The sequence below is a fragment of the Dipodomys ordii genome, unplaced genomic scaffold (genome assembly GCF_000151885.1).
Source record: "Dipodomys ordii isolate 6190 unplaced genomic scaffold, Dord_2.0 Scaffold17, whole genome shotgun sequence".
In the NCBI taxonomy this organism is placed as follows: domain Eukaryota; kingdom Metazoa; phylum Chordata; class Mammalia; order Rodentia; family Heteromyidae; genus Dipodomys; species Dipodomys ordii.
This window is the reverse complement of record NW_012267233.1, coordinates 19,107,132-19,121,414: the sequence shown is the minus strand read 5'-3', so window position 1 is coordinate 19,121,414 and position 14,283 is coordinate 19,107,132. Positions and strand designations below refer to the sequence as shown.

At 37.8% G+C, this 14,283-nt stretch overlaps 1 protein-coding gene across 1 annotated transcript in view; it reads left to right on the top strand.

The window, feature by feature from the left end:
- Positions 1-244: 244 nt before the first annotated feature.
- Positions 245-14,283, top strand: part of Decr1 (2,4-dienoyl CoA reductase 1, mitochondrial) — a 33,137-nt gene continuing 19,098 nt past the window's right edge. The window contains exons 1-5 of the mRNA XM_013012415.1: positions 245-340; positions 10,823-11,025; positions 12,452-12,509; positions 12,634-12,720; positions 13,918-14,065. Coding sequence (XP_012867869.1) covers positions 272-340; positions 10,823-11,025; positions 12,452-12,509; positions 12,634-12,720; positions 13,918-14,065 — 565 coding nt within the window. The 5' untranslated portion in view covers positions 245-271. The remainder of the gene's footprint in view (positions 341-10,822; positions 11,026-12,451; positions 12,510-12,633; positions 12,721-13,917; positions 14,066-14,283) is intronic.

The following is a 14,283-nucleotide window of genomic DNA, read 5'->3' as shown; positions in this document are numbered from 1 at the left end:
AGATGCACTAACCCTCGGTGGACGGCGCGCGTCACGTGTTCCTGCAATCTGGCAACTTAATAAGGCATCAAAGTGTCCCCACTCACAAGGACACCTTTCCCACCGCCCTCCAGCACTTGGGGCCCAGGGCGCCCAGGGGGAGCCGGCAGCAGTGGCTGGGCGGGGCCCGGGGCGGGCGGAGGGCGCGCCGCGTAGCCTCCCCGCCCCGTCCGCCTCCGAGAACTCTGTCCTTTCTGTCCCGCCTCCGGGCCTTGCAGCTTCTGCGGGCGACATGGCGCTGCGCGGCCTGGTCCTCTGTGCTCGGGTGTCCCAGCTGACTTGGGGCCTTAGTCCACAGCGGGTAAGGCGGCTGGAGAGGTTGGGGGCCCGGCCGGGACCCATGGTGCCAGGACCAAGGGGCTGGACGCAGAGCTCAGGGGTTGAAGAGCGGGTGTCCCGGGCGTGGAGAGCTGGGCTGGGACCCTAACTTCATCATTAGGGGAGAGATGGGGGCTTGGGCGCTGGGAGATTGCAGAGATCCAACTAGGAGGGGTGAGGCCCACGTGGGGAGCGAGGACGCCAGTTGGCGTCTGTGCTGTGTAGGAGATAGGTGCTTTTCTAAGTTTCTTATTACCCGCCTTCTCCCCCCTCCTCCAACTTTCAAAGCTGTGTGTAAATCGGTGGAAAGATAGGGAAAGAACAGGGAACGAAGGACAGGTCACAACTACTGCCTTGAAGACCAAGGGCTGGGCTGTGTGAACAGCTTTGTAGGTGAACGTGGGTCTTAACTGAAATCTTTTTTTTTTTAAATGAGGATTTACCTATGTGTTCGTGTCATTAATTCAAACTTCAGACTTAAAAATATAGAGATCAGTCTCCAATAGACATTTTGAATAAACAAGAGGATTTTAATCCTAGACATAAAGTCACAGGCTGAAGGGCCCCACAAAGTTATTCTGGAATGAAGTTCATTGGCACTTTGCCCACTTGTAGCTATTGACAAACGCTTATTGGCAGCAGTCAAAAGCTGGTCTTAAGGTCGAAGTGGGAAGTTCTGTAGTTGTTTGGAAAGAAAAATGTGTTCCAGAAGGAGCAGGTCATTTCTTCGGGTTGGGTCTGTGGTACAGTTCTCACAGCATGCATTTCTCCCTGCCCCTCAACTCCATCTCAGTGGATATGACACTATATGATTCCATTTGTATAATGAATTTTCACAAAACAAATCCACATAAAAAGGAAACAAAAGCAAAACCTAAGGGGTGAGCTGAGTGTCTCAGCTACTCTGGAGGTGGAGATGAGAGTGCGGGAAATCTGTTTGAGGTTAGCCCTGGCACAGCCAGATCTCACCTCAACCCACACATAGGTGGGAGGATCGTCCAAGGGCAGGCCCCAGCAAAAAGGGAAGACCTTATCTGAAAAACAGCCAAAGCAAAAATAAAAATATCTGGAAACATGGCTCACATGGCTGCCTGTCTAACAAGGGAAAGGCTTTGAATTATAAACCTCTCTGCCTGGTCTCAGGGAAGGAGGCTTCCTGGAATTTATCCTAGAACTGGCTTTTGAATCAGGAGTTGGATTTTATAGGTCCTTAAGTGTAGTCTAGACCTAAAGGATGGTATGTGTGTAGAAGTTAAAAAGCTTTGTTTTCTTTAACTGATTTGGTGTTATAGAGTATATGACATATTAGAGCATGTTTCCATAGTTAGATTTTTTAAAATGGCCATTTACTGTGTGTTATGTACTCAGGATGTGTATATGAGAAGCAAAACCTGATTTCTCCTTATAGCCTAATGACACCACAGGTCTTTTGATTTTGTGTGTGTATGTGACTTAAAACACAAAGCTCCTGGCCTTCCTGCTGGGCCCTGTGGTGGTTCGTGATCTTTCCTGGAAGATGGCTGTGGTGTCTGGTGGGGTCTGAGCCCTCTGTCCTGTCGAGATGCTTCAAAGCTTTATGAAAAATGTCTGGGTCCCCCTGAAACTACTACACCCAGGTTTACCAGGAGATCTGGGTAGGGATGGGGTTGATGGGCTTCATTGTGTATAAGATCAGGCGTGCTGATAAAAGAAGTAAGGCTTTAAAAAGTTCCACACCTGCAACTTGTCACGGCCATCATTAGCCAGGTCCTTTGAATGCACGAAGCGACACGCCAGTCTGCCTGCACGTTTAAGCAAGCTTTGTTAGATGGAACACAGAACATTGCTGTATATATACTTGTAGGAGCACCACTTCTTATGTGGCATGAATAAAATGTGTTTGTAAGATGCAAGAAACAAACAAAAACAAAGCACCTTGTTTTTAATCTGTAAAATGAATCCCAAGAATCACTTTTTTTTTTTTTTTTGGCCAGTCATGGTTTGAATTCTGGGCCTGGGCCTTGTCCCTGAGTGCTCAAAATCAATGCTCTACCATTTGAGCCTCAGCAAGAATCTTATGGACTTTCCTGCCAAGCCTGGCTTCTTAACCACAATCCTCAGATCTCAGTTTCCTGAATAGCTGGGTTCACAGGTGTGAGCCACCAGCACCTGCTCCTAAGTATCACTTTTTTTTTTCCTTTTTGTCTGTCTTGGTGCCTGAACTCAGGGCCTGGGCGTTGACCCTCAGCTCTTCAGCTTAAGGCTAGCTCTCTACCACTTGAGCCACAGTACCACTTCAGTCTTTTTCTGCTTATGTGGTGCTGAGGAATCGAACCCAGGACCTCATGCATGCACGGCAAGCACTCTACCACTGAGCCACCTTCTCAGTCCAGAATCACTTTTTTTTAAAGGACTTGTTCTTACAGCCAACTGGGTCTGTTATCTGGACATTGCCTCAATTTGGCAGCTTTGGCTTCTTAGGAAGAGTTTGCAACATTTTTCTCTGGGAACAGCTAGTTCCCAAGAGGCCATTTGTCTAAGCCCTAGTCCTCCGCAATGAGAGTAGATAGACTCTAAGTTTCTTAGTGAGTTCAACCATCTCTGTTGCAACAAGGTGGCAGAAAGAAGGTTTGAGTTCCTTAACTGAACTCCCCATCAGGACTGGGGAAGAAACAAGCACTGCCCCTTTAGGGATTGTTTGGTTTTCTAGGGGTATTTTTGGTATATGTTTAAGCTGTTATCAGACGATGAATAGGAGTTACCAAGGCTTAAGTAAGCTCTAGGTGGGGGAGTGGCCTGTGGAAGGCCCAGACTTGAGGTTTTTGGTAGCGAGAAAGCAGGTGGCATGAGACAGGTTATTGAACAGATTAGGGGTCCCATGAAGATATTAAAGCTTTATCTTGAGGTAGAGGAGTGGGTCAAAGTGGAAGTAAGTGGCAGACCTTTGATGATCCTTTTTCCATATGAGAAGTGAGGTGATTCTAACAAAAGTAGTATTGGTGTGGAGAGACTTTAAGTAGAATGATATTTAGGAGGTAACAGAAATCTTGGTGGATGGTTGAAGACAGAGGTTGTGAGAAGGAAAGACTGACCTGTGCTGGGTTGATACAGTGCCATGAAAATTATGAACAGGAGTTAGGTGTGATGACAGACCTGTCATCATAGCTACTGGAAGGCAAAGAAAGGATGATCACCATTAAGTTGGGGCAAAGCCGGAGACCCTATCTGAAAAGTCCCACCTGGAGAGCTGTGTAGGAGGTTTGGGGTGTGCAGAGACTGGAGGCTGGAGACCAGAGGAGATCCTCAGGATCTGTGAATGTTGTGAGGTAACAGACCTTTGAAATCAGTGGATCCAAAGGGAAAGACACTGTGTCATAAAAGGAGTGCTGAAACTGTAAGCTCTCACAATCACTCACATCATGAAATGCTGCTGCCATTTACCATTTGCCCTGATTTTTTCTTCATGCTTCAAAACGAATTACCTTAGATATTGCCATATGTATATTTTAGACAGGGTACTTCTAACAAAGAGCTCCTTATCCTCACTATGGGCTTCCTGTCTAGCAGTCATTTCATCGACAGTATCTTCCTCTTATTCATCACTTCTATGTACTGAGCATGTGTGTACAGGCTAATTTACATGATAGTTTTGTGTGTAGAATATGCTTTCCCCCCTCTTTATTTCTGCCACCCTCACCAGCTGTCATTTAGAGTAACGTCTTCTATTTGAAGTGTCTGTCACTCCTATGGTCTTGATCTTTTCAATGCACCAGAGATATGTTTATACACTTTTAGTGAAAAAGGTCAAAATTTTATAAGGTTGGGCTTCACTGAAGAAGAAGTATATGGAACTGGTCAATATTTTCCCAGTGATAATTCATTATATCCTCACTTTCAGGACCTTCCAAGTAACTTAGTTTGCCAATTTCCCACCACTTCCGTTGATAGCATCGAGGTTTAAGCTGTCATCTCTGTATGGCCTGATCTGCAAGTGCCACATTGTCTCCCTGTCTCTAGCTCTACTCCTCACATTCTGTTCTCAACACAGAATCCAGAATAATCCTCTAAGAACTTAAGGCAAATCCTGTTGAACTTCTGCCACCGGCGCCCAGTGCAAATGTTTCTTACTATGCATGTGTCTACTGTGGTGACTTTGGACTTCACGATCTGGTCCTCTTTGTCTTGTTGACTTCTCCTTCCCTCTTACTTCAGCCATACCACCTTCTTGCCATTTTTCCACTAGGCCCATTTTCTTCTTAGAGCTTCAATTCATATTCATCTCTTCCTGGGAACTGTGATTCATCCTTCACCTCTTTTAGTATTGTGCTGAAAATGTCACTGCCAGAGAAGCTTTCTCTGACCACCTATTTAATGTAGCAGTGTTCTATCCTTTTTGTTCTCAATGTTTTTTTTTCTCTTTTACTTGCAGCACATATCAGCTTTTAATATACTGTAAATTTCACTTTATTTGTTCCTTGTCTTTCCAGATAGAATCTTCCTGAGGGTTTAGTTATCTGTTTTTGCTCAATACTATATTGCCATTGCCTGAAACAGTGCTCAAGACACAGCAGATGCACAGTAAAAAGTTGAAATAAATAAAGGAAGGAATTCTGTACCTAATTATAATATTGTGTTTTCCTTAATATCTTCTCACAAAAGTAAATTCCCAAATAAAAAAGGGCAGAAGTTCTGGTTTTTGGTTCCCCCCCCCAAATCATGTAAGGTTTGACTCAGGTAACAGGGTATCAGAGAGAAGTGACTCACAAGGATGATGTTAGTGAAGACTGGTTAAATACCTTAAGTTGCCTCCTAATTTCTCTTCCTAGATTGCATACTATTGGGAAGAATCTGTTCAGTCTACATTTAACTGCAGACAGATAATAAGTATCATAAAAGTTGAAAGCACACCCTGTAGCACAGAGAAGCTACTTTTTCAAGGACCCTAGTTCATTGCTATATATCATTACACACAAATGTAATTTGGCCTTGCTACCAGCAACTGTGATTCAGACTAGGCATTTAGCTTGGAGTCCAGCGAGGCACTTTCTTTTATATTTGTTCTGCCTTACCTTCAAGTTGCTGTGGCAACGAGATCTGTGCTGTGCAGAAGCTTAGAATCTCAGCAGCCTGTGCAATGCCCCCTCTTTTAAGTTAAAGCATAGACATGGTCAGAAAATCCACAGATGAGAGCATGAGCTTAACGTGGCCTGTGTCTAGCCATGCATATGATAGTTTGGGCACTTCAGTTCTTTAACGTTTGCAAGAGCACTATTGGCATTTGGATTGAGGCAATTCTTCATTATCCAGTACTATTCTTTTCTGCACATTCACTAGAATATCCTCTATAGCTTTCCTTCCATGTTCAGATGCCTCCTGCTGGGAACCACCCCTTGTTAGAAGTGGCTATGGTCTGGGCATGAAAAGAAAGCATATATAGCACAAAGAAGTGACTTCTAGCATCTGGGCAAAATGAATTAGGAAATAGCTAGGGGAGGCTTAATATATAAGGAATATATATAGAAAAACATGAGGTGTTTTGGGAATTCAATAACTTGCATTCTTCAAACTCATCCTTTGAAAAATACAGTTTTCTGGTGTTTATTAACCTGACATGATAGTTAAGGCCTAGCCTGTGGAAGCTTTTACTCTGAAAGTTGTATAGTCACTTTGATCTAAAATAATTCATTTGACCCAAACCAATAGACACTGAGAATCTGTCTCTAAATAAATGTGGAAGTATATCATTGTCTATAAGTATACAGAAAATGTTGAAGATAAAGTATTTATACTTCAAGTAAGGTGCATATGTGTATGAAACTTATTCTATTCCATTTTTTCTTGTATAGCTTTGATTTCTTCTATACTCCTATATTGTGGCCTTACATATATGATTATTTTGTGTTAACTATTTTAGTGAAATACTAATTAAAGAATATGTTGAACACTCAAGCAGTATGAAAAGATCTCAAAAGATCTCAGTTGGCAAAAAGCCAACTGGTATTTTGATAAGGATATTGTTAAATCTCTAGGTCAATTTGGGAAATATTGGCCTCCACACAAAATGCAATTTTCTTAATAAATAAATAAATAGGTATATATAATTTTTTTTTGTTTATGTGGCCTGGCCTCATGCATGCTAGGCAAACATTCTAACACTAAGCTACATTCCTGGTCTCCAAAATGCAGTTTTCTAATTCATGCACACAATATATATTAATTTCTTTAGGCTTTTTTTTATATGTATTTGTAATACTGAGGGTTGAACTCAGAGTCTTGAACTTTCTAGGCAGGTGCTCTATACCAATTAATCCAATAAATCCATGCCCCCAAGCTTTTTTTTTTTTAAACTATACATATTGTTTTGGGTAGAGCTTCACACTTTTTGTCCAAGTGGGTCTCAAGGACCTTAATATCTCCAATCTCTATCTCATCTTGCATTATAGAGATTATAGGTGTATACCCACATGCCCAACTTCTTTAATTTCTTAATGATATTTTATAGTTTCAACAGATAAATATTGCATTTGCTTTATTAAATAATTAAAGCATGAATTTCTGGCTGAAGGGAAAGTTAAGGCAAAGGCTAGTAGGTAAAAGATTTTCCAGTTTGAGGAATGCTGAAGGATTAGTAAGTGCAGAGCTTATCTCTCTGTGGTAAATTTGAAAAGCCATGGAGTTATGAAGGTCGACTGGGAGCATTATATACTCAATTGAACATCTTCCTCAAGAATTGATTTTTTTTGTATTATTGACTGTAGAAGACATCAGTAGTTTATTAGGATGGATTTCATGACTAACCCAAATCCTAAAGTAATTTAAGTATAAATATCCTTGATACACAATTTTCATCTTCTAGGGAAGGAACAGGGTCAACACTTTCACATATTTCCACTTGAGAATTAGAAGCATGATAGCCACTTGCTAGTTTTGGTATTATACATTAGGGATATGTGAAGATAGAAGATACTGTTTATATGGTGTGGAGACTAATGAGTTACAGAGGTGGAGGTAGGTGAGAGCCAGTCTGCTTGAGGTGGGTTTAGAACTTCTAACACTAAAAATAAACATTGCTCAAATTGAAAGACTTAAAGCGAATTTTGAAAATTTTGTCACCAAAGATTTATGCAGAAATCAGTCTTGATATGAAGGGTATTGTTCCCATTTTTCAACAACTTATTTCTAGGCAAATTATTTCTAAAAAAGTCATCAAACAAGATTTAAACATTGTTGAAAGTGTATTTTAGTTTCATTCTTTAAAATTTAGAAACAAATGGCCAAATCAAACTGTGGATTTTTTAGTATGGCTTTTGGAGAACTAGAGAATCAAGTGTGGCATAATTCATTAAGGCCTGAGCATTTCTGTTGTCTTAATATTGAACAACTTTTAGACCAAAAGATAGCTGAATTTTTATTCATATATATGTTGTGAACTGTGAATTAAATAGTGTGTCAGATTTTTTTTTCACTTTTGGATTGGTAGGGAAGTAAAATCCTAAGATCAGTATTATTTGAATAAAATAAGGTAAATAGGTATGCCTCATGTAATGATCTTGTTACATTATAGGCACTAGGATTGTTGTTGCTATTAAATGTAATATATTTTGCATTAAATCCTATAGCAGTTAGGAGGTCAGAAGAAATACCTTTAAAAAACGTTTAACGGTTGTACATACATATATTGATTATCTCTCATAAAGCCTCACATCAAATTCTCTATACAAATTAGAACTGAATAAGTAAAAATTCATGATAGAGTCTATAAATTTAAATGCATTTTTTCATTATTATTAGGTAGTGACAAATTTACCAGCCTATTCTTGAAAACTTCCTGAATCATCATATTAAGTTAATAGTTCTGGGGGCGGGTGGCAGCCGTAAAACTGCCATTTATGTAGAAAAAGATTATTGTAGGTTGCTTGGATTATTATGCCAAAGCATAATAATGCCTTGTCAACATGAAGCTGTGAGAAATATGATGGCTGGCATGGAACATGACCAGATTTGCAAATTTATCTTCACCAGTTAATTTATATACATTCTAAAATTTTGTCCATTAATACTGTTATTTCCCAATTATGAAATAAACTATATTTATTGAGAAAAATTTTAAAAACACTAAAACCCAACTAAATGGAAACAACTAAATGGAAACAGGTAATTGTCTGTAATACCATCATTTAGAGGTAATAACCATAAAGGACAGACTGAAGTCAAACAAATTGTGGATTTGAGTCATTCTTCATGACTTAGTAAATGTTATTTGACTTTTCTCTACTCCAATTTCCTTTATAAAATGAAAGCAAAATTACCTTATTAAAAGTATTTTTATGTGATGAAAGATCATTGGGGACACTGGCATATGTTAAGATTCACTCTATTGCTTACTAGTATTTTCTTCTAGTCTTTTCCAATAATTTATTTCTATGTTAAAAACATGTTGCACGTTTCTTTTTTTTTCCAACCTTAGTTGCTATTACACACATTCTGAGCATTTTCTTGGGCAATTTCCAGTTAATTTATTCTGTCATTGTCCATGTTATTAGGGCAAATTTCTAGATAACCTGGATAAAGTGATGGTAGCTTATTTAACTTACAGAAATACTCTGGTAGGGACTGATAAACTGCAGAGCTTTGATTTTGCTACCATTAACTAACAGGGGACCTAACACAATTCCCTGGTGTAATGTTGTGATCATTAAGCTTTGCAAGTGCTCAGAGTATAGACATGGGCAATATGCAAGGTAGTTATAAGAAAACCCAGGAGCCTGCCAACCTATCTGTGAATGTTGGTCCTAAGCTTTTTCAGTGTTTTTGACTACTCTGAGTCCTTCTTGTGTAATGAAGTCAAAACATGCCTATTTCATGTAGTCACTGGATAATCTTGATGGTTATAGCACCTTAATAAATGTTAGGTCCTATTGTTTCTTATGGTCAACACTTAAAATTTGTTTTTGTAATTAAGATGGGAAAGAATATAAGTGATATTCAGAAGTAGTATGATATGGAAATATAAGTGTAAACCACCTGGATTCTTCTCAGATTTTACAAATGAAATTATTGCATTCTAAAAAAATAATTTTACAGTACAAAATACAGCAATATATTTTTTATTTAAAATAAATTGTTTTTCCTTTCTATTTTAGATATAACAGATATTTCATTGGTTCTAAATTGATTGGCATGAGTCAGGCATCTGTGGCTCACACTTGTAATCCTAGCTACTCAGGAGACTGAGATCTAAGGGTTGCCATTCAAAATTGTCCCAGTCAGATAAATCTAAGAGATTTTTTTTTATATCTCCAATAGCCAGTAAGAAGCCAGAAGTGTACTGTGGCCCAAGTGGTAGAGTGCTAGCCATGAGGGAAAAAAGTTAAGCAAGAGCACGAGGCCATGAGTTCAAGCCCCAGTGCTGATACAAAAGAAAAGGAAAAAAAAAGCAAGCCAACCTTTGATTTGATAAACTTTATAAAGGAATATTCTTTTTTAAATTTATTTATTCATTTTTTTGGGGGGGTCCAGTCATGGGGCCTGAACTCTGGGCCTGGGCGCTTCCCTCAGCTCTTCAGCTCAAGGCTAGCACTCTACCACTTGAGCCATAGTGCCACTTCCAGCTTTTTTCTTATGTGGTGCTGAGGAATCGAACCCAGGGCCTCGAGCATGCAAAGCAAGTGCTCTACCACTGGGCCACCTTCCCAGCCCTAAAGGAATATTCTTTTAACAGACAAAAATATTTTGTGTAAGTTTTTTTCCTCTGAAACTTTAAGCAAGATACATGTAAATCATTTATAGAGTGCTCAATATGTGCTATGTTATTTAACTTACATTAACATAGGTAGTCCTTACAGTATTCTATTAAGAAGGTTCTTTTATTGTCCTCATATTACAGATGAAAAAAACTGAGACACAGAGGTTAAATAGCTTGATGGTAGTTTATTATTATATGGAGGAAATTCTACCACTTCAGAGAGTAGAATTAATAGACTAGACAGAAAATCTCTCTTTCCATGCCTGCAAGCTCCTGAGTCTGTTCTTTTGTTTTGTCAATTATGGAGCTTGAACTCTTGGCCTGGACCCTGGACCCTTTCTCAAGTGCCCTACCATTTCAGCTACAGTGCCACTTCTGGTTTTCTGGGGGTTAATCGGAGATAAGAGTCTCACAGACTTCCCTGCCCAGGATGGCTTTAAAATCATGATCCTCAGATGTTAGCCTTCTAAGAAGCTAGGATTACAAGCGTGAGCCACCAGCACCTATCTTGGAGCCTGTTCTAAGCCACTTCCTCATGTTACTTAACACTGAAAAAAAGAATAATAATTGATTTTATAATATATAACATATCATCTATAATATGTAATAATTATATGCTTACAAAGAGTTTGCATTCATCCAAGAATTTGATTAATATTGAATTTGTGAATAAATCTTAAAATTTCATCTTACTTTTGGCAATATATGTATATGTTTTAATTCATTTTCTCTTCGTTTTAGTCTTTCAGTTATGGAACAAAAATACTATATCAAACTACCAATGCTCCACAGTCTAAATTTTTTCCACCACTTCAAAAACCTATGTTACCACCTAATAGTTTTCAAGGAAAAGTGGCATTCATTACGGGAGGAGGTACTGGTCTTGGCAAGGCAATGACAACTTTTCTATCCAGCCTGGGGGCTGAGTGTGTGATAGCCAGCCGGTAAGTGAATATCAGTGGGTACTTGAGGGTCTATTGGAAAAGTTCTCTACCACAATACTGAAGAAACTTCTTTGGGTTGTTTGATTTGTATCATATGCAAATGATGCAAATTTGCATGGTGCAAATCATGTATAAAATAGACAAATTAAAATGATAAATTATATAAGTATAATCTATAAATTTTATAAAATATTATACAGATTAAAATCTGTACAGTATTATACAGATTAAATAAATCTTTGAAAAAATCAGGTATTCATTTGAAACAAAAATAATGACAATTATCAAAGTGATGATGTTTACATTTAAAACCAGTGATAATGTTACAAAGTACAGTGAGGATGCTTTGTTTCTAGTGGTAGTGATTGTGATTATTGCTTTAATTGATAGTTAACCTTATACTAGGATAATGGCTATAATCCTTCTGTTTTCTTTAAGATGGCAGATATTTCAGAACATCTATTGTATTGAATGTAGGAAGGATAAGAGCATGTTAAGGAACTTCTTATTGAGGCATATCCTAATATCGGGTAACTATGTAAATCTAGAGCTTTAAAAGCTAGTCAAGAAATTTATCCCTCCCTCCAATTTTAAATAATGTACCTTTTTCACTGTGTCACACAGAAATGCAAATTGGCTAGAACATTTTTGTTTTCATATTGTAATGTTTTAAAACAGTATTTTTATTTTAATACTGTATAGTTTATATTTGTAGTTTATTTTTGTATTTCTTTAAAAACATTTTATTGTCAAGGTGATGTACCAGTGGGTTACAGTTACATGCTTAAGGTAGTATTTCTTTCAAGCACATGAGACTGAATGAATATAGGTTGTCTAACCTCTTAAGTTTAGGCTGAAACCTACTAATATTACAAATTGAAGGTTCAAAATGGCCTGGGTAAAAGAACAAATATAATGATTATTATTAAGTAAATATAGAAAATGCCCAAGTAACTGATGTAGAAATGACTAATTCACTGAATTAGTAACAGGTATATGAACATTATTTAAATTTTAACTTTTTTTGTGTGTGTGTTCGTACAGAGCTCTGGCACTGTTTCTTGAGTTTTTGTGCTCAAGGCTAGAGTTCTATCTCTTTGAGTCACAGTGCCATTTCTGGCTTTTTTGGTAGTTAATTGGGGATAAGAGTTTCATGAACTTCCCTGCCCAAGCTGGCTTTGAACCATGATCCTCAGGTCTCTGCTTCCTCAGTAGCTAAGATTACAGGTGTGAACTGATGCCTGGCCTGAATTTTAGCTTTTGAAAGATGCACTCATTGAAAGTGATTTGTGTGTAGATATAATTTTTCATGCTTTATCAAAAATGCCTTTCTTAAAGCTACAGATACTCTGTGTTCTTTAACTTACAAATTTAAAGTAAAAGTATAATGCAAAACTTATACAAAGTTCCATGTGTTTATTTCTAGGAAGATTGATGTTTTGAAAGCTGCTGCAGAAGAAATTTCTTCTCAGACTGGAAATAAGGTACATCAAGACACAGTCATCTAAGTTAAATTCAGGAGTTGTAATGTCTTTAAATAATTTATTCATGCTTTTGCTTTAGGAAGCCTGGAATATGTAGGGCTCTTTTTTCTTTGTTCTTTTGCAGGTTCATGCAATTCAGTGTGATGTAAGGGATCCTGATATGGTTCATGATGCTGTGTTGGAACTGATCAAAGTTGCAGGGCATCCTAATGTAAGTATAATGGAGAGGAAGCCAAAACACAAGCCTTTTGATGTTGAAAATACCCACCAAGATACAAAGGAAATAAACTACTGATGTGAGCAAGGGTTGCATTGAAAGGCACTTACTTTCTGGCTTTAGGAAAATCCCAACTTTGCTTAAGGCAGAGAAATGATCAGCTGGACTGCTACATCATTTCCTTTCAGAAATACTTCAAAAGCACATTTATAACCGTATAAGAAACTTGATTTTACTTTATTTAATAAGATTATGAAATAATGAGAGCAGTTATCTAAGAGCACAATATCTAGTTTAAATGATTGATGACTTGTGTGTCTTTTTTTAATAACTTTTGATTATTTCTTGTGGTGGTGGAGAATAATACAAACAAGGAAAATTGAGGGAAACGCCACATTTCTCCTTGTAAGACTTAAGACATGAATATTTTGCTGTTATTGGTTCATTTATTAGAAAGAGAAACCATTCTTCTAGTAATCTCAAGGAGAGCATTTTTCTGTTAAAGATTTTCAGACAGGCTAATTTTATGGAATCTGCCATAGGACTAAGCAGAATATTGTTAATGAAGTGGTCACTAATGAAGACTTTCACAACGTTAAAATGACACTGGAATTATAAGGTTTTGTTTCTTTTTAAAATTTTTTTCTGTACTGGGGCTTGAACTCAACCCAGGACCCAAGTGCTATCCCTTATTATTTAACTTTTTTGCTCAAGTCTGGGGCTCTGTCACTTGAGACACAGCTCTGCTTACAGCTTTATGGTAGTTAATTTGAGATAAGAGTCTCTATGACTTTCCTACCTGGGTTATTTTGGAACCACAATCCTCAGATCTCAGACTCCTGAGTAGCAGAGATTACAGACTTAAGCCACTTGTCCCTGACTTTTATAAGGCATTTCTTGAGATACCTTGAAATAAAGTATTTTTAACCTGTATTTGTATTCTTGGCTATAGAGTCTACCCTCACTAAAGACAAGGGTTAGGATTCTGAAATTGGGAAATTACAGGAGGTTTTTAACAGACTCAAAAAATATAGAACCAAAAAAAATATAGAACCAACACATATCTAATGGTATTATTTTGTAGCTGGCTATAAACTTCAGCTGTATTATATTATTTGAATTAATAAGTTGCACAAATAAAAGTCCTGGAGCATTGAACACTTTCTGTGACTGGCCTTATTCATTTATTAGATTGTGATAAACAATGCAGCAGGAAACTTTATTTCTCCCACTGAACGACTTTCTGCTAATGCTTGGAAGACCATAACTGACATCGTTCTAAATGGCACAGCCTATGTGACTCTAGAGATTGGAAAACAACTAATTAAAGCACAGAAAGGTATGTTTCTATATATTCCCACATTTATTGGGTCCAGTCATGCTGAGATTCTGTTCTATACCCCGGGATACTTAAAAAAGTAAAGGAGACAATCTGTTCTTATACAACTCATAATGTAATGACAGAGATACTTAAATAACTACCATAGGTTATGACATAATTAATAATAAATACATATTTCAAGTGCATTGGACATTGAAAGAGAAGGATGAGATGTA